This window comes from Pantherophis guttatus, chromosome 4 (genome assembly GCF_059756535.1).
Source record: "Pantherophis guttatus breed Tessera chromosome 4, ASM5975653v1, whole genome shotgun sequence".
In the NCBI taxonomy this organism is placed as follows: Eukaryota; Metazoa; Chordata; class Lepidosauria; order Squamata; family Colubridae; genus Pantherophis; species Pantherophis guttatus.
Window position 1 is genome coordinate 6477765 of NC_142066.1, and position 19556 is coordinate 6497320.

At 39.4% G+C, this 19556-nt stretch overlaps 1 protein-coding gene across 1 annotated transcript; it reads right to left on the reverse strand.

Moving 5' to 3' along the window:
• Positions 1–2960: 2960 nt before the first annotated feature.
• On the reverse strand, positions 2961–9967 carry LOC132709803 (vomeronasal type-2 receptor 26-like). The gene is made up of 4 exons (XM_087891725.1): positions 9182–9967; positions 7398–7622; positions 6218–6344; positions 2961–4520 (listed from the first exon to the last, which is right to left on the reverse strand). Exons 1-4 carry the CDS (start codon positions 9965–9967, stop codon positions 3622–3624), a joined length of 2037 nt encoding a protein of 678 aa, XP_087747851.1. The 3' UTR covers positions 2961–3621.
• Between the last annotated feature and the right edge of the window lie 9589 nt (positions 9968–19556).

Below are 19556 nucleotides of genomic sequence, written 5' to 3' on the forward strand. Positions count from 1 at the left end.
GGATTCAATATGGAATAACAACCTTAAAATGACAAAGGCGACGGCTTATAAGGAAAACCAATACAAGCTGTTTTATAGATGGCATATGGCCCCAGCCAGGATAGCGAAGATCTACCCCAATTCGAGCCCTAAATGTTGGAAATGTGACCATCAGCAGGGTACTTTTTATCATTGCTGGTGGACATGTAATCAGGCACAAAAATTCTGGAGGATGATATGGGTATGGATTAGAGAAATAATAAAAGAAAATTTTGATTTTGACCCAAAAGCTTTTCTCCTGGGAATTTTGAAAACTGAATATGCAAAAAAGAAAAAGTATTTAATTATACATATTCTGACAGCCGCTAGAATTTCCTTTGCCCAGTATTGGAAAGAAAAACAAATACCACCTCAAGAACATGTTATTGGAAAAATATTGGAGTGCGCTGAAATGAACAAATTGACTTCAGAAATTAATGACAGAGAAGATTCAGAATTTTATAGCGTGTGGGACATGTGGTACGAATGGATGGGGGAAAGAAATAAAGAAGGTAATAGAGATTAAATTTTAACTAATTAACAAAATCTATATGAATAGTATTAGATTTAGTCTTAGGGAGTTGAGCACTATTATTTTTAAATGTTTGAAATTAAATCTAGCTCCAAGAAACAATATCAACAAAAGACAAGCAATAATGTATGCAGATGTATATATGTATATAACTGCACCAATGAACCGAAAATGTACCGATTGTATTACTATATGTTATAATAAAATCAAATTCAAAAAAAAAAATAAAAATAAAAAATAAAAAATAAAAGAGAAGGATGATAAAAATAGGCTTCGTTGTTCAAATTCACGTTCATTCCTTATGAAAGGATTAGAGCACGTACAGAGTGTAACCTAACTTAGCTTTTTTAAAAAAAAATTACTTTACTTTACTTTTTTACTTTTATTTGATTTGTATACCGCCCTACTCCCGGAGGACTCAGGGCGGTGAACAGCCAACAATAAAATACATTCATACAAAATTTAAAAAGCAGAAATAAAATCGAATTAAATAGTTTGGCCCAGACAGATTAAAACCCCAATTAATTTAAAACCAATTTAGACTTTAAGTATTAAAGATATTAAAAACGTTAAAATATTAAAATTGTTTAAAAATTTGATTTATATGCCGCCCTTCTCCAGAGACTCAGGGCGGCTTACAATGCGTTAAGCAATAAAAGCAATAAACTTTTGATTCCCTGAGCTCCATAATGCGCTACCTGCAAAGATAAAACCTGCCAAGTAGCCTAGCTAAGTAACTTGTTGTGAAATGCAAAAGGTGAATTCTGCCTGTTTGCTGTAACGTAATGTGAGATAAAGGGACCTGGTGGCTCAGTGGCTAAGATGCTGAACTTTTCGATCGAAAGGTCGGCAGTTCAGCGGTTCGAATCCCTAGTGCTGCGTAATGGGGTGAGCTCCCGTTGCTTGTCCCAGCTTCTGCCAACCTAGCAGTTCGAAAGTACATAAAAAAAATGCAAGTAGAAAAATAGGGACAACCTTTGGTGGGAAGGTAACAGCGTTCCATGCACCTTTGGCATTTAGTCATGCCGGCCACATGACCACGGAGATGTCTTCGGACAGCATTGGCTCTTTGGCTTTGAAACAGAGATGAGCACCGCTCCCTAGAGTCAGGAACGACTAGCACATATGTGCAAGGGGAACCTTTACCTTTACCTTTAATGTGATATAATAATGCTAGCAAACTCGGCTATATGCCAGAAAATGTATTCTTTTCCCTTTCTGAGGTGCATTGTTATTAAGCACTAAGAAAATCATGAAAACAATGGATAGAAATTATGTTTTTAACACTACGACGATCTGTGCAAGCTGTGTAAACTATAAGAAGTTCGAGCAGAAGGTGTGTGTTTTTTTTTGGCACTCCTGCTTTTTCTCTCTCTGCCTGCTCTATTTAGGCAAGAGATTAAAAATGCCCAGTTTTGATCTTGATCAATAATAAAGCTGATTATCAATTGCTTCGTCTTCAGAGTTTCATTGGATTAATGGAGAAAATGCATTAATGAATTAATGCACAAAAACCTAGCACTTACAATGGAGCAGGACTCCCATTTACCATGTAAAATGAACAGATTTGTTTAATAGAGAAGACGAATTTTTTTTTTTTTTACCTATTAAGGAATGACAGTAAAACCAGATAGATATTTGGATGAGGAGTTCATCCACGTTTCCAGGCAGAGAATGCTAAGGTGAATCAACAGCAATACTGACATCATGGAATTAACACACACACCCAGACCCAGACACACATTTTATTATTTTTTAAAATAATTCAGGGCATAGAACATATCAAACACACCTTCATCTTCCTATTTCCCCCCCCCCAAAGTGTGAGGTGGGTTGGGCTGAGAGAGAGAGAGTCTGTCCTAAAGTCACCCAGTGGGCTTTCATGGTTAAACTGGGACTTGAACTCATTGTCTCCTGCTTTCTAGCCTGGTGTGGTATTTTATTAGACATTGCATAATAGAAAGGGCTCAGTGGGATCCACAAGCTCAGCAATGGCTCAGTGGCTAAGACACTGAGCTTGTCGATCAAAAGGCCCACAGTTCAGCGGTTTGAATCCGTAGTTCCACATAATGGGGTGAGCTCCCGTTACTTGTCCCAGCTTCTGCCAACCTAGCAGTTCAAAAGCACATCAAAAATGCAAGTAGAAAAATAGGGACCACCTTTGGTGGGAAGGTAACAGCGTTCCGTGGGCCTTTGGCATTTAGTCATGCTGGCCACATGACCATGGAGACGTCTTCGGACAGCACTGCCTCTTCGGCTTTGAAACAGAGATAAGCACCACCCCCTAGAGTTGGGAACGACTAGCACATATGTGTGAGGGGAACCTTTACCTTTACCTTTTTAATGGAAAGGGTCTCGTCCAAAAGAGTAGTGGAAGACACACCCAAAACAAACCAAATTAAATCCAAAATTATTATGGCCAACGGCCAGCATATGCTTTTATTGGATTGTGTTAGATGGAAGACTATGTTTTACATAATACCTCTAAATTGCAACATTATTAAAATTGGATGATTAAGTACAGTAGAAAGACATTGGTGGATGGTGAATGAATGGTTTTGACCCTTCGTGAAAGCTTTTTCAAAAACACAGTTAAATGTATGTTAAATGTTCAAAAAAAAAAAATCTAACTTTTACATTTTAAAGAAGACCAATCAATTCAAAATGGATACCCTATAATACTGTGTTAAATACACATCCATAAAATATTCATTAGCTTTCCCCCATATTTATACACTGGTTTATAAAGTGAAGCTATAAACACCATGAACTGAAAGCTGCAAACTTTTAGGTATAAAGAGCTCAAATCTCCTAAGAATATAAAGAGATAGATGCTCAAAATCTTGTTAGCTTGATGTATTCAAAGGAAAAAAGGGTTAGGTTAAACAATTTTGGAGAATGAAAATGTAGCAAAATGAGTACTTCATTTGGAATAGGCAACAATATGTTTTAATAATAAACCCAATCCTACTGGTATATAAAATAATTATGTCTATAATTTCCTGTAGATAGCAGACTCTCTACTCTTTTTTGTTAATCATTTTCCGTAGCCAGAAAGAACACATGATGTGCTAATTCCGCCTTATGAGTTGCTCTCTGTGGTTGAGGTCAGGCCGCAAAACAATGATGTAGCACTTTGGTAAGAATATGCATCCCAGTAATGCAGCACTGGAGGACAAGATGGAGAAGACCTCCACAGCTACCATGGCTTTGCCTTTTGTGCTCAGATAGGCTGGAAAGAAGGAGATCCACACACTGCAGAAGGCCAACATGCTGAAGGTGATGAACTTGGCTTCATTAAAGCTGTCTGGTAATTTACGGGCAAGGAAAGCCACAATGAAGCTGGCGATGGCCAAGATTCCCATGTAGCCCAAGACACAGTAGAAGAAGAAAGCTGACCCCTCATTGCACTGTAAAATCATTTCCTGGAGCTCTGAGTGCATGTCCAACTCAGGGAATGGGGGAGATGTTGACAACCAAAGTATACAAACACATACTTGTAAGAGAGAGCAGGAAAGGACAATAGAAAAAGCCAATCTTTTCCCCACCCATCTCCTCATCTGAGATCCTGGTTTAGTGGCCATGAAAGCCACAACCACAGTGATGGTTTTGGCTAGTACACTAGAAATGGCAACTGAGAAAGTGATGCCAAAAGTTGATTGTCGAAGAAGGCAGGTCAACTTGCTAGGTTGGCTGAGGAAAAGCAAAGAGGAGAGAAAACAGAACGAAAGAGAGACAAGGAGGGTGTAGGTGAGCGACCGGTTGTTGGCTTTGACAATGGGAGTATCCCTGTGCTTGATAAATGTTCCAAGTATCCAAGCTGTCAAGAAGAAGAAACAAAGAGCTGCGGAGACCAAGCTAATTCCTAAGGGTTCTTCGAAATTTAGAAAGACCAGCAGTTTCAGGATACAGCCTTCCTTTTCTTTATTTGGATAATGATCTTTTGAACATTCAAAACAGTCATCCACATCTGGAAAGAAAAGTCAATGGATTTGTCTCCTATCCATTTCATATTTTTGAAAAACTTAGCCTGAGTTCTTATTCTTTCCTATAATGTGCCTTTCTGATAAAGGGATATGATCGGTTGCCTGTATTTTATCCTGACTTTAGGAATCTTTTGTCATCTATGAGAGGAACATGAGTTGGTTTTCCAAATACCCACCCGGTGTGCCTTGGATGATGGAATAGCTGATCCATTCGCAAGACTTCTTTTGTCTAGTGAAACTCCTTTGCTTTCACATATTCTCAGGTTTTCATGGAAGTTAAAACTTGGAAAAAGGCAGATCATGTCGAAAATAAATGTTGCATTTGTCACAGAACTGACCTTTATCAGTTTACAGACCCCAGATTGTTGTTTCTTCAGCTTTACGCCACCATTTACTTAAAGTTTAAGTTGAAATTTAACTCAATTGTGCTTATTTCTATACTGTCTTTAAAAGAGGAGCTGATTTACCCACAAATCAGTGGTGAAATCTGAACCAGTTTGGTACTGGTTCACTGGCCGTGCATGGGCGCTGCGCACCAAGCACATGCTGCATACACACATGCACAGCACATGCCAAAGGCACACTGCACGCACATGTGCAGTACAAACCTAAAGGAGGTTTGGGAAGGTAAGTAGAACAGTGAGGGGGGGGATCAGCTGGGCTGCGTGATTTAGCTTTGCTAGAAAGAATTTCCTGCTTTCTAGCAAAGCTAAACCATGCGGCAAAGCTGATCGTCAGAGATACTGGTTCGGAGGGACCTGTAGCATTTTTTAACTACTGGTTCGACCGAACTGGTAGCTATTTTTTTTAAACTTCTGGTTCACCCAAACCGATAGTTTTTATCACTACCAGTTTGCCCGAACAGGGGCAAACCAGTAGCATTTCACCTCTGCCACAAATCATATATTAATTCAGCCCAAAAGAACAGATCAAGGAATTTCTCAAGTAAGCCCATGCGCCTAGATTCAAACAGATAGTGCCTTGGGCTTGGCTGCATGCAAGAACCCTTCCCTGGTTCCTGCTCCCATATCAACGGTCAGGTAACAGCAGCTCTCAGACCAAGGTATGTGTTTCCCCAGAGGTGTTGCTCTCCCTCAAGTGGTGGATGTCTCCAGTGCTGGACAAGGGCTGTCTTTTCCAGGAGCCCAGTCACATCACGATAACATCAGATGCCAGCCTCTTTGGCTGGGGGGGCTCATCTTCAGGGCCACATGGCTCAGAGCCGCTGGACCCCAGCGGACCTGACCCACAACATCAATTGGCTGGAGCTTCGAATTCCTAATGCCGCATAATGGGGTGAGCTCTCTTTACTTGTCCCAGCTTCTGCCAACCTAGCTATTCTAAAGCATGTCAAAAATGCAAGTAGAAAAATAGGGACAACCTTTGGTGGGAAGGTAACAGCATTTTGTGTGGCTTTGGCATTTAATCCTGCTGGCCACATGACCACAGAGATGTCTTCGGGCAGCGCTGGTTCTTCGGCTTTGAAACGGAGATGAGCACCACCCCCTAGATTCAGGAATGACTAGCACATATGTGCGAGGGGAACCTTTACCTTTACCTTAAGAGCTGCCTGCCTGCCTGCCTGCTGGCCTGCCTGCCTGCCTGCCTGCCTGTTTTATGTTTAATTTAAGAAATAACAACGTGTTAAAGAAAAATATGTATGCTGAAACTGATAACCTACCAGTTTGATTAGAAATCTTTCCTTCTGGGCATGGAACACAGTCATAGCAACAGAATTGACTGCCTTCAACCCCTCTCTTCCAGTATCCAAGGGAACAGTGGTCATTACACAAAGAAACAGGAAGAACCTACAGATATAAACATAGACATTGATTTGAAAGAATCCCGTTTAGACTATGGAAATGGTCTACATTGGATTATGCGAATGACCTTTAACATTGCTAACATTTTACAGAGGGAATGTGTTCCTTTGTATGTGAACAAGATTGAGCCATAGTGGTGCAGTGGTTAGAATGCAGTATTGCAGGCTAACTCTGCCCATTGCAGGGAGTTCAATCCTCACCGGATCAAAGTTCCATCCTTCCGGGGGCATTAAAATGGAAACCCAGATTGTTGGGGGCAATATGCTGACTGTGTAAACCACTTTGAGAGTGCTATAAAACATTATGAACACTAGTGGGTTCCTCTTACCCTTTCTACCGGTTCGGAACCGGGAGCGCATTTGGGGGGGCTCATGTATGGAAGTTCTGCACATGTGCAGAATCTTCTGTGTATGCGCAGAGTGTCTGTGGTGACATCCAGGCAGGTGGGTGGAGCCTCCTGCTGCCGCCACTACTGGGTTGCCAGAATTGGGGCGAACCGGTAGAAACCCACCACTGATTATGAAGTGATACATACCGTATTTTTTGGAGTATAAGATGCACCTTTTTCCCTAAAAGAAGTGGGTGAAAATCTGGGTGCGTCTTATACTCCGAATGTAGCCCTGTCCAGATTCTCAAATGGAGGTTTCAGAGGCTGAAAAAAGCATCAGAAACAGAGCTTCAGAAAAGCCTCCAAACAGAGCTTCAGAAAAAAAGCCTCCAGACAGAGCTTCAGAAAAAAAAGCCTCCAAACAGAGCCTCAGAAACAGAGCTTCAGAGGCTTTTTTTCTGAAGCTCTGTTTCGGAGGCCTTCAGAGGCAGAAAAAAAAAGCAAAAAAAAAAAAAAAAAAAAGCAAGGCAAAGAGTTCACAACCAACGAACCTGTTGTTAAAATTCACTTCCCAGAACAGCTGATTGGGGGTATTCCGTCAATCAGCTTTTTTCTTATTTTCCTCCCCAAAAACTAAGGTGTGTCTTATACTCTGGTGCGTCTTATACTCCGAAAAATACAGTAAGTCTAAGTACTATTGCTATTCATACCTGGTTAAAACCAGGGTGCCAAACAATTGTATTCTCAATGATAACTTCTTTTCCTTTTGGAGCCTTAGGGTGTAACTTTCCAACTTTAACTCTCTGAAAGGATCTGTTTGGGAAAGTGATCATGTTGATGATGTCAAAGCCACCTGGGCCTTCTCTTCTGTCTTTAAAAAAGATTCTTTCTCCAGCTGAGTTGTTAAAAGAAACCTGTTGAAGAAATTCGTGGAGCTACTTGAAGGAGAAGAAGAAAGAGGGAGTTAAAAAGGAAACAATGCATCGGGAATTGATTGAAGTTTCTCTTTCTTTTACTCTTTCTTCCAAAGGAATCAAACAACATTCCTTCTTCTCTTCGCATAGAGAAGAAGAAAATCTCAACACGCAAAGTACAATCTATAACTGAGATATGGAGCTCAGTCTATTAATTAATTATCCTAAGTACTTTAAAGCCAGCAAACTCAGCAATTCTTCTGGTAATTTACCACAAATCTAAAAACCAAGATCATTTGATGGAAACAATGCACCTCTATTACACTAGAATAACTGTCATAAACTCTACGTCCCCAGGCTCACAAACCTGTCTTCAAAAAACTAATTAAAAAATGAAATGTTCCCATTTAAGAAACATTTGTTGTGCCAAGAAACAAAATTCAACAGATGCTTCTCTGTTGAATTCCTGGAACCAGGATGAATTTATAAGTCGGGCAAGAAGAAATGGTGGTTAACGGAATGATGATAGATGCACAAATCCCATTGATGAGGCCAAACATTTGCAAAAGCGGTATTACTTTGAAAACTCTTTTCTTTTATAATATAGAGTGATTTCTTACACAAAAATTGTGGTTGTTTTAGGACCGTGATGGTGAACCTATGGCACGCATGCCAGAAGTGGCACGAGCTGTCACTCCAGTTCAGCTCTGTTGTGAATGCGTGCGTGCCTTCCACCGGCCAGCTGGTCTACGGGTCTCTGCCATGCATGCACAGGGGGACATGTTGGGGGCTGCGCATGCATGTGCAGGGGTGGGGGACATACGGGGGGGGCACATGTGCATCAGGGGTGGGTTCTAAAATTCTTTACTACCTGTTCTGTGGGCATGGCTTATTTTGTGGCTGTGGATTGATGGTCATGTGACAATTATTTAGGATTTTGCATAGGTACTGGTCTACCAGCTTCTAACTGCTTGTAGAGCTGTACCAATCTACCCATTTATTTTTTGCAGGCACTGATCTACTCATGCATTTTTGCAGGCATTGGTCTACTCATTTGTTTTCTTTTAACACTGATCGGCTGTAGGGCGGCCCTTTGAAGCCCTGCGGCAAGAGTTTAAACAGTTTTTTTCCCTCTAGCCATCAGCTGAGACTCAGGAGGCAACAATAGATTGGGGGTAGGGCCAAATAAAAGGTAAGAATAATGCGGGGGGTGGGGGGACAGGGATTGGGGGGTGGGCAGCAGAACTGGTTCGGTGATGTCATATCGTCCCTGCTACCGGATTGGGAGAACTGTGCTTATCCGGGAGGAACCCACCACTGATGTGCATGCTTGGGGGGTGGGGGTATGTGAGGAGGGTCATGCATGCATGTGTGGATGGGGGCACATGCGGGGATGTGTACATGCACAAGGGGCAGGGCAAATGCATGGGGGTTTGAGTACTTGGTCCAGAAAAGGTTACCCATCACTGCTTTAGGATTTCTATTGATATGTGGCCATAGGGCAGGGCAAACAAGTCATATCAGATTGTGGTTGAGAATGACTGCTAAGACAAATCATAGGTATGGCATGGGGAGATTACCTGCCAAGGCTGCAGATCTGGAAATTCGGCCCTTTGAATTTTTATCCACTTGGGTCTTGATCTCACTGCCTCATGCAAAGAATGTGCCACTGCATAAACAGCATTGTAGATACTATAGCTTTGGCCAGTCATCTGAAATTCAAAAAATGGTGTAGGCAGATCCTCCAAATTCTCTTCCCCACTACAAGTTCCACTGATAGTTGAAGGGAGGTCTGTCTTTGAAAATATACAGTCAAACAATTGTTGCCAAACTTCTTGAAGAAATGCATCTTCCTGGGTTGAAGGTTTGAGGACTTGAAGAAATTCTTTGAAGCCTCGAACTTCTCTTGAATGCACAGTAAAGGAAAGAGCCCCATGGTACACCTGGAGATCCCAACTCCTTTGAGTTCCCGTCAGGATGAAATCAATCGGATTCATCAGGATCCAAACCTTCCTAAACAATGCGCTCTCTTTATTTTCAGGATCACGTAGAAACATGACAAAACTGAGCCACACTGTTGTGAAGGATTCTCCGTAGACAAGAAAAACATTTGCTTTTCGATCCATCAATTTATTTGAAATAATTGAGACTGAATCTAACAATTCTGGGAAATCTTCCAAGTGGAGATGTTGCGGAATTTTTTGTGTGAAAGCTAAACAGATCCCGTTCTGTGAAAACAACGGCTGAATTTTCTGCAAAAAATGTTCTCCCTTAGTTTCAAAAGCAAAGACTCCAATCCACCTCCATCCAAAATGGAGGAAAAGTTGTATAACTCCAGTGTACTGATAGTCCTCATTTGGGACCATGCAGTAAAGTGAAGATAATTTGGTACTGTGAAACTCTTCATGTGCAAAAGAGCCATAAGTCAACTAAAGGAAAAGAAATGAAAGAAGGGATGAAGAAAAGAAGGAAGAAAGGGAGGGAGGGAGGAAGAAGGGGAGGGAAGGGAAGGGAAGGGAAGGGAAGGGAAAAAGAGAAGAGAAGAGAAGAGAAGAGAAGAGAAGAGAAGGGAAGGGAAGGGAAGGGAAGGGAAGGGAAGGGAAGGGAAGGGAAGGGAAGGGAAGGGAAGGAAAATTATTATTTATGATAATCAGTGGGAAAAGATTGCAAAATGATTCCTGGATGGAACTGAACAATTGAAAAATTCTCGAACTCTAGGTACATTCTGAAAGTTTTGATCAACAATGCCACAATAAAACCCCAAGGTGAAATATTTTCTCATTTCATGAAGATAACGGGACTACAAAATAAATTTTGTTTGCTACTGTAAAGTTACAGATAGCTCATCCCTATGAGCAGCTGGATAGCTGCATGTGAACTCTTCCTAGCTTAGAAAAAAAAATTAAGAGCTAGATTTATTGCATTACCTTCTGCCTTTCTCTGCGCCAGGTAGGGTAAAATACCTTATGCAGGATAAACTATGCCCTTGACATTCTGGAGGAATAAGAGAAGGTTAATCATGTCCTCATTTACTGCAATTATTATTATTATCTCCAAAAGTAATACATACTTCTAATCCTTCAACAATGTTCAGGCAAATCAGTTAAGTTTTATATTGTTATTTTTATTGGACACCAACCCAAACATAACAAAGACAGTTGACTCACATATTGTTGGGTGGCAAGTTGGAATCTGGAACAGAGTTGAGGGCAGCAGTGAAAATGCTGGCTAGCTTTAAGTTGAGAATGGGCAGGAAGTGGCTGGAAGGAGATACTCCCTAAAACCGTGCAGAGCTTACGTAGTAATTGTGTAGTGTAGAGATCAGCAACCTGTGGCTCTGGAGCCGCATGTGGCTCTTTCACCCCTCTTCTGCAGCTCCCTGTCAATCAAAATATGTATCACAACCACCAATGTGTGACACCCACTAGCACACGATTTATTGAGCTTTTCAACCTGGGTAGGCCAACCATGGATAAATCCAAGAAAAGAAAAGTTTCAGAAGAAAACAGAACGTTTAATCCAACTACATATGCTAGTTTTGTGGCTGTTCAAGAAATAGACAGGTACAGGAAGGGTTTTGTGGTTCCCGGTGTTTTCTTTTCTGTGGAAAACGGGTCCAAATGGCTCTTTGAGTGTTTAAGGTGGCAGACCTCTGGTGTAGTGTGTGCTAGGCAGCCTTTTCACTCCTTCTCTCAACACAGCTTCCGATTTCACCACCGATAGTGGTCAACCCAGAAGATCAGATGACGCTCTCAAATAAGATTAATTTTGTACTGTAGTTTAAGATTTAAATTTTACTTTTCTAATGTATCAGTGCGTTAGGGACGAAAGGGGTGATGCTCCGCTCCTGAGTTCCTAACAATCCCGCATCTGGAGCCGAAACAGGCGTTATTGATCTCGTAGTGATCAATAGCTTAAAGGGGAACATCTTAGGACCTCAGAGGAGATCGCAACTTCTCTGAAGGTACAAGATTAAGCCCTTAATCCAGAGTGAGGAAAAACCAGCCTTACGGGACTGGCCAGAGGCGCTGATAACTGTATAAGAGGGAAGCGAAGATTGAAAACTATAAGAGGTCATCAACAGAAGACTATTATCTAGAAAAACCCAAAAAACTACCTGATAATAAGAAGCAGCGCTGGTGGAAGAGAAACCCGAAAAAAGAAAGAGGATAAGCGGCGACGGAAGATAGATCGGAATGGAGCCATTTTGAAAGCAAAGTGACAGCGCAAAAATCTGAACAGCTGAGTGTACAGTGAGAGCGGAAGAACGGAAGAAGGTAATTCCTATGAACACTGCGACGAGAATAGTGAATAATTTAAAAAGATTTTGATATTATTATTGGACTTCATGAGTGTGGACTGGATTGAGCGGAGAGAGTTGGACAAATAAGAACAGAACGTGCAGCACCAGAGCGAGCGGAGAGAGTGTGTGCAGTGTGGAGTGCCGGAGATCGGAGGAGAGGAGAGGAACCTGGACGGATTTCTACAAATTGTATTGGATTTAACTGATGTGCAGTGGCCAGAGTGGATTTATAAATTGATCGTATTGGATTTTACTGATGTGGAGTGGCCAGAGTGGATTGAATTAGATAATTCGAAGAAGAAAAAGTCTGTGGGAGAGTGCGGAGAGTTGGGACAAACCCCGGTAAAATTGATTGGAGTGGATTTATACAAACTATCTTTTAGTGATACTTCTTGCGAAGATTAGGATACAAAACTGATACAAAGTGTGAGGGACTTTGATTATTTGACTACTAGAGACTGAACTGTTTGGATTGAACAATTTAAATATTGACTAATACTTGGTGAACCAGATAATAAGGACTTAAATAGAGGATACAACATTATACTCTGGGGATCGGATGTGGATTCTAACAACAGGAATACAGAGGACTATAGATTAAATTGGATCGTGGAATAATTAAAGTGAATAGGGTGACTCAGACCTTTGGAACTGTATTTGGTTGGAAGAAAGATAAGTTTACATAACACCAAGAAAGATAAAAGATTATAATTAATGGACAATATATATATGCTTGGCTTGATTTAAGTTTATTCTACTATATATCATAAGATACTAGACCCGGAAAATAACCTTTAATAACTTATTAGTTTTTTTCTTAAGTAGTTTGTCTAATTTGTTTATTTGAAATTAATTAAACATTTATAGCATATTATCTTCAATTATATTTAATTAATTTATTCATATACAGTAAATGATTTTAAATAATTAGATAGAATTATAATAATTAAATTGCTATTGATACTATTTTAGAACTATTATAATAAAATACATTTTATTTTGTAAGTAATTGAAGAATAAGGTAACTAATGAATTGTTAGAAGCTTACTTTTTCCCCGTTGTTTCCCCCTTCTCTTGCTTCCCCCCCCGCCTTCCTTTTTGCTGTTTTCCCAATATCGTATTATTAACCAGAAATACTCTGAAAAAACCTTGTAAAAATAATCCTGCATCTAGGTTATAAACATTAGACCTGAGAATTTTATGAAATTGTGGGCAAAAATAATAAGCATAATAGATATGGCAACCTCAAACATACCAACTACTATTAAATCAACCAAGAAAATACCCCCAACCCAAACACTATTGGTGGCTTCCCCGGTCCAGCAGAAGACAGGGGAAACAACAGATAAAGAAAAGACCAACATAGGTATTCAAAACATCCAAGCTGCCCTTGCAATGATTCAGGAGGGAATGAAAAGGATGGAAGATAAGATGACCCTGAATCATGATGAAACCAAAAAGAACCATGAACAAATGCGATTGGATGTAGGGGAAATTAAAGATGAGATTAGAAATATAGATGAAAAAATAGAGAAAATTCAACAAAATATAACCGAAAACGAACAGAGAATCCATAAAGTTGAGGAAAAGGTGGAAGTCACAGCTACCAGGTTGGAACAGATGGAGAACCAACAAGCAACAAGAAGTCGAGACACAGAAGACGCACTGACATTTCTCGAAATGGAAAAGGCATCTTTCTACTTAAGATTTCAAAATATAGAAGAACAGAGAGAGGAAGACTTGGGCGAAATTATGGTTGGAATTTTGGCAGAGGCGACACATAAGGATAAGGATGAAATAAGAGGTGGTATTGACGAAATTTACAGGGCCTTCACAAACTATGCCAGAAGAAACAAACTCCCTAAAGAAGTACACATCAGATTTACAAAAAAAACAATGAAAGAAGAAATATACCGAAAGATGAGAGAGGAGACAGTCATGTACAAAGGGAGGGAAGTTCTAACGCTAAAACAAGTACCGAGAAGGGCCAGGGATAGGAGAAGAGAATATAACTTCTTAACCCGACAGTTAAATAAACTCAAGATTAAATTTAGATGGCTTATACCAGAAGGAGTACTCATTTCTTGGGAAGGAAGAAAATTTCGAATCGACACCATAGAAAAAGCCCAGGACTTCGCAGACCAACATTTAGGATATGAAGGAGAACAGGAGAGCAGAGGAGGCAGAGAAGATTCAAACCCCAGTGACCAAGAAGAGCAACCAATAAATAAAGAGGACAAGGAACGGAAGAAGGGAAAGCTGGGGAAGGAGGAAATGACGGGGATCACACAAAGAGTCACAAGAAACACATCAAAACTCAAAACAACAGACAAATAAACAACACCAGGAATGGAAGAAGAACTAAAACTCATCTCTATAAATATAAATGGTCTAAATTCACCAAGCAAAAGACATCAGATATTCACTAAACTGCAAAAATTAGGAGCAGATATAATCACCCTACAAGAGGTACACATAAAAAAACAACAGAAAAAATTACTCGAAAATAAAAAATTAGGAGTAATGTACACATCCTTAGGCGACTGTAAAAAAAGGGGAGTGGTAATATATGTTAGAGACCATATAAGAACAAAGCCGATATATGTGGACAAAGAGGGTCGAGTCTTAATAATAGAAGTAAAACTGGAAACAAAAATAATACTGTTAGTAGCCATCTACGCCCCAAATGGAAACCAAATAGACTTTTATAAAAAATTACAAGATAAATTAAAAGAGCTGGATTATGAAAATATCTGCATTGTCGGAGATTTTAATGCAATTGTCAACACACGAGAAGACTACTATAGTAACAGGAAGAACAAAATCAAAAGGAAGACACTGCCACAAACATTCAAGAACTTGGTACAAGAAATGAGTCTACATGACACTTGGCGAGAGTTAAATACTACAACCAAACAGTACACATACTTTTCTGGCCCACATCAATCGTGGTCAAGATTGGATACGGCCTGGATGACACCCCAACTAAGTAAAGAAACACACGACGTAGAAATTATGCCTAACATGTGGGCTGACCACAACCCCATCAAAATAATTTGGAAAGGCTCCCGAAAACAAAAAAGATGGAAAATGGACACAAGCATTATAAAGGAAAAAGAATATCTACAAATGATGGAAAAAGAGATTAAGATATTTTTCCAAATTAACACAAAGGACCAAACGTCGTTACAAAATCTATGGGACACGACGAAAGCATATATTAGGGGCCTAACCATTGCATACGTGGCAAAGAGAAAAAAAGAGAAACAAAGAATCAGGAATGACTTATTGGAAGAAATCAAGATAGAAGAAACTAAATTACAACAGCACCCTAATAATAAGATAGCACAGCAAAAACTTAATTTGGCTAAACACAAATTGAATTTGACTACAAAAGCTGATTTGGCACAAAAAATAAAAATGGCAAAACAGACCAACTTTGAACACGCAAATAAAACTGGACGCTGGTTAGCCTATAAATTAAAAAAGCAAACAGACAAAAGAATTATACACCAACTCCAGGACGAATCAGGAACTTTATTCCATACACACGTAGATAAGAAAAACATAGCCAAAACATTCTTTCAGAATCTTTATCGGCAGGAAGATGTCCCGGAAGACCAAATTCGAAAATATCTTAGTAAAGTGAATATTACACAATTTGAAGAAGAACATAGAGAGACCCTGAACCGTCCCATAACAATGACTGAATTGACTGAAGCTCGTAAAAAACAAAAGAACAATAAAACTCCAGGACCAGATGGAATTCCTACTGAATTTTATAAACACTCCCAACAAGAAATAGACGAAATATTGCTACAAATCTTCAACGCAGCATTATTGACAGCTGAAATCCCAAAATCATGGACAGAAACCATTATTACGTTAATACACAAAGAAGATTTAGACCGGACCCAAGTTAGGAATTACAGACCCATTTCATTACTCAATGTAGATTACAAACTATTCATGTCAATATTAGCGCAGAGACTTAAAACAATAATTCATAAATACATACATACAGACCAAAACGGCTTCATACCCAGGAGGCAGATTAAAAATAATTTGAGAACGATCATAGATATACTGGAATACTACGATAAGAAAATAGATAAGGAAATAGCTTTAATATCTCTCGACGCCCAGAAGGCCTTTGATAATTTAAATTGGTCCTTTCTTACATCACAACTCGAATTAATGAATTGCGGAGAGAAATTCCTTAAATTGATAAGAAAGATTTACTCCTGTCAAACAGCCAAAATTGCAATAAATGGTGACATGACACAAACTTTTGACATTCAGAAAGGCGTACGACAAGGTTGCCCCATGTCACCTCTATTATTTATAATCGCACTGGAAGTTTTACTAACGGAAATCAGGAAGGAAGAAGACGTAGAAGGCCTTAAGATTCGGGGAGAGGAGTACAAATTACTTGCCTTTGCAGACGATGTGATCTTCATATTGGAAAACCCAATACGATCTGGAACCAGGTTGATGACAATGATAGAGGAATACGGGGAAGTTGCGGGCCTCAAAATAAATAAGCAGAAGACGAAAGTATTGACGAAGAATATGACCCAAACACAACAGTTGAAATTAGAACAAGAATTAGGACTTCAAATAGTAAAGAAAATAAAATACCTAGGTATTTGGCTGACAGCAAAAGCAACTACAATTAAAGAAGATAATTATATCAAATTGTTAAAACAAATCAAAAAAGACTTAGAAATTTGGAGTAGATTACAAGTCTCATTGATGGGCAGAATTGCCTCAATAAAAATGAATATATTACCAAGAGTACTATATTTATATCAAGTGATACCAATACACCCCGGAAGAGATTTCTTTAAGAACCTCAACAAAACAACAATGAACTACATATGGCAGGGAAAGAAGGCCAGAATTAAAATCAAAGCCCTACAGGATTCACGGGACAAAGGAGGTCTAGCAACACCAGATTGGGAACTCTACTATAAGGCATCAGGATTGACCTGGATTAAAGAATGGATGGAACTCGACAACAAAAGAACTTTATATTTAGAAGGCTTTGACTTAATAAGAGGATGGCACGCTTTCTTATGGGACGGATCGGATAAAAGACACATGTACTTCCAATGTCATATAATTCGAGCTTCATTATTCAAGATCTGGCAGGATATTAAGAGAACTCACTATACTAAAATACCAAAATGGTGGTCCCCGATGGAAGCATTGATATACCCGAACACTCTCGAAATAGGAAAAATGATGAGGTACCAAGACTTACTGAATCATGAAGGCGAACTCATTTCAAGACAGCAACTCCAAAACTCCGGCATAAATATCGATTGGTGGCCCTATACTCAAATACATTCAAGACACATAGCAGACAAAAAGCAATATGGAATCTCGAATAATTTGAATGAATTGGATAAGATTTTACAAGGCCCAGAACAAAAAATGATAACCAAATTATATAACTACTTACTTAGATATAAATTACTGGAAGAAACAGTAAAAGAAAATATGATAAGATGGGCCAGGGACATAGGGCACAACATTCAACTGGCAAACTGGGAGAAATTGTGGAAACAGAACATCAAAATGACAAGAGCCATACCCTACAAAGAAAACCTCATAAAAATGTTTTACAGATGGCACCTAACACCAGCCAGACTAGCCAAAATATATCCAAACACCTCCCCACGCTGTTGGAAGTGCAAAACAAAAAAGGGGACATACTACCATGCCTGGTGGAAATGTACAAAGGCCCAACAATACTGGAAGGACACAAAGGAAATTATTGAAGAAATAATAAACCAACAAGTAGAAAACACTCCAGAATTTTTTTTATTTGGAATGATAACAACACAACACAACAAAGAGACAAAATACCTCATCATACACATCTTGACAGCAGCACGGTTACTGTTTGCGCAAGATTGGAAATCAGATCAACTCCCAACCAAAGACAAACTAATCTCGAAGATAACAGAATGTGCCGAAATGGATAGACTGACACTAGAACTCCAAGATAAAGAAGAAAGTGAATTCTATCTTATATGGCACCAGTGGTATCAATGGCTAGAAAAGAAAATCAGTACAAATATAGATGAAAGAAAATAGGGTAGAAAAAATAAAACCGGAAATAAATAAATTAAGAGGAGATGCAAGATTATTTCCAATCTAAAACATCCAAATTGACAAAGTATTACTTATATATTAACTTATAAAGCAATATACATTCTGATGATGATCAAAACATATATGTAAAGTTTGGTGTGGGTAGGTTGGTGGTGGGAACTTGTTTGTCTTTGTAATGTCTTTGTATTTTTTGTATTGTCTTTATATCTCTGTTTAAAACTCAATAAAAAAATTTAAAAAAAAAAAGAAAGATTTTGATTTTCCTGTTGGATTACTTTGAGCCAGCCTATTGGATTGTGGGGTAAATTGCAGAAGGGAGAAAAGAAAGTGGATTTAATTGAAGTTCTGAAGAAAGGCACAGCAACAAAACCCTGATCTCTGATATTCAGTACAAATGAAGTCAAATGATCCTTTTCAGACACCTGCCAAAATTACCTGTGGAATCTTGAAGCAATTTATAGTTTCTGCCATAAAGGATGAAGTAGGAGCACCTAATCCTCCAATAATGGCCATGAGATTCTTCTGGCTATCACATCTGTAGTTAGGGACAAATTCTTGGGACTTGAAGAGCAGGTCCAGAGTGGTGCGATAGGTCATCCTTGGACTGTAGTAACTGTCATAGATGTGGAACCCAAGAGTGACGTTAGGTAAGATCTGGGAGTCTTCATTGATTTCCTTCACAGCAAAGGCCAAGGCGAGGACATGTTGATAGAATTTGGTTATGACACTGCAAATAAATTAAATAGCCCATTGAAAAAACAATTCTGCAATTCTTGTAAGGTTGCATCATTTCTACATGAATAACCAACAATCTCTCTTGGAAGTAGGAATAGAACAGCCTTTCTAAAATACTCAATAATTTCCACAGAGTTCAATTTTATATTTGACATGGTGGTTTTCATGATTAGCAGCAATTATATACTACACTCCCGGCCAATAGATGGGGAAGAAATGGAGGTAGTGACAGATTTTATTTTCCTGGGCTCCAAGTTCGCTGCAGATGGGGACTGCAGCCAAGAAATTAAAAGACGCTTGCTCCTGGGGAGGAAAGCTATGACAAATCTAGACAGCATTCTAAAAAACAGAGACATCACCCTGCCAACAAAAGTGCATACAGTCAAGGCAATGGTTTTCGCAGTTGCAATGTATGGCTGTGAAAGTTGGACCATAAGAAAGGCTGAGTGCCAGAGAATCAAGGCCTTTGAACTCTGGTGCTGGAGAAGACTTCTGCGAGTCCCTTGGATTGCAAGGGATCAAACCGGTCAATCCTAGAGGAGATCAATCCTAACTGTTCTTTAGAAGGCCAGATCCTGAAGATGAAACTCAAATACTTTGGCCACCTAATGATAAGAAAGGACTCACTGGAGAAGAACCTAATGCTGGGAAAGATTGAGGAGAAAAGAAGAAGGGGATGACAGAGAATGAGGTGGCTGGATGGAGTCACTGAAGTACTTGGTGTGAAATTAAATGGACTCCAGAGGATGGTAGAGGACAGGAAGGCCTGGAGGAACATTGTCCATGGGGTCACG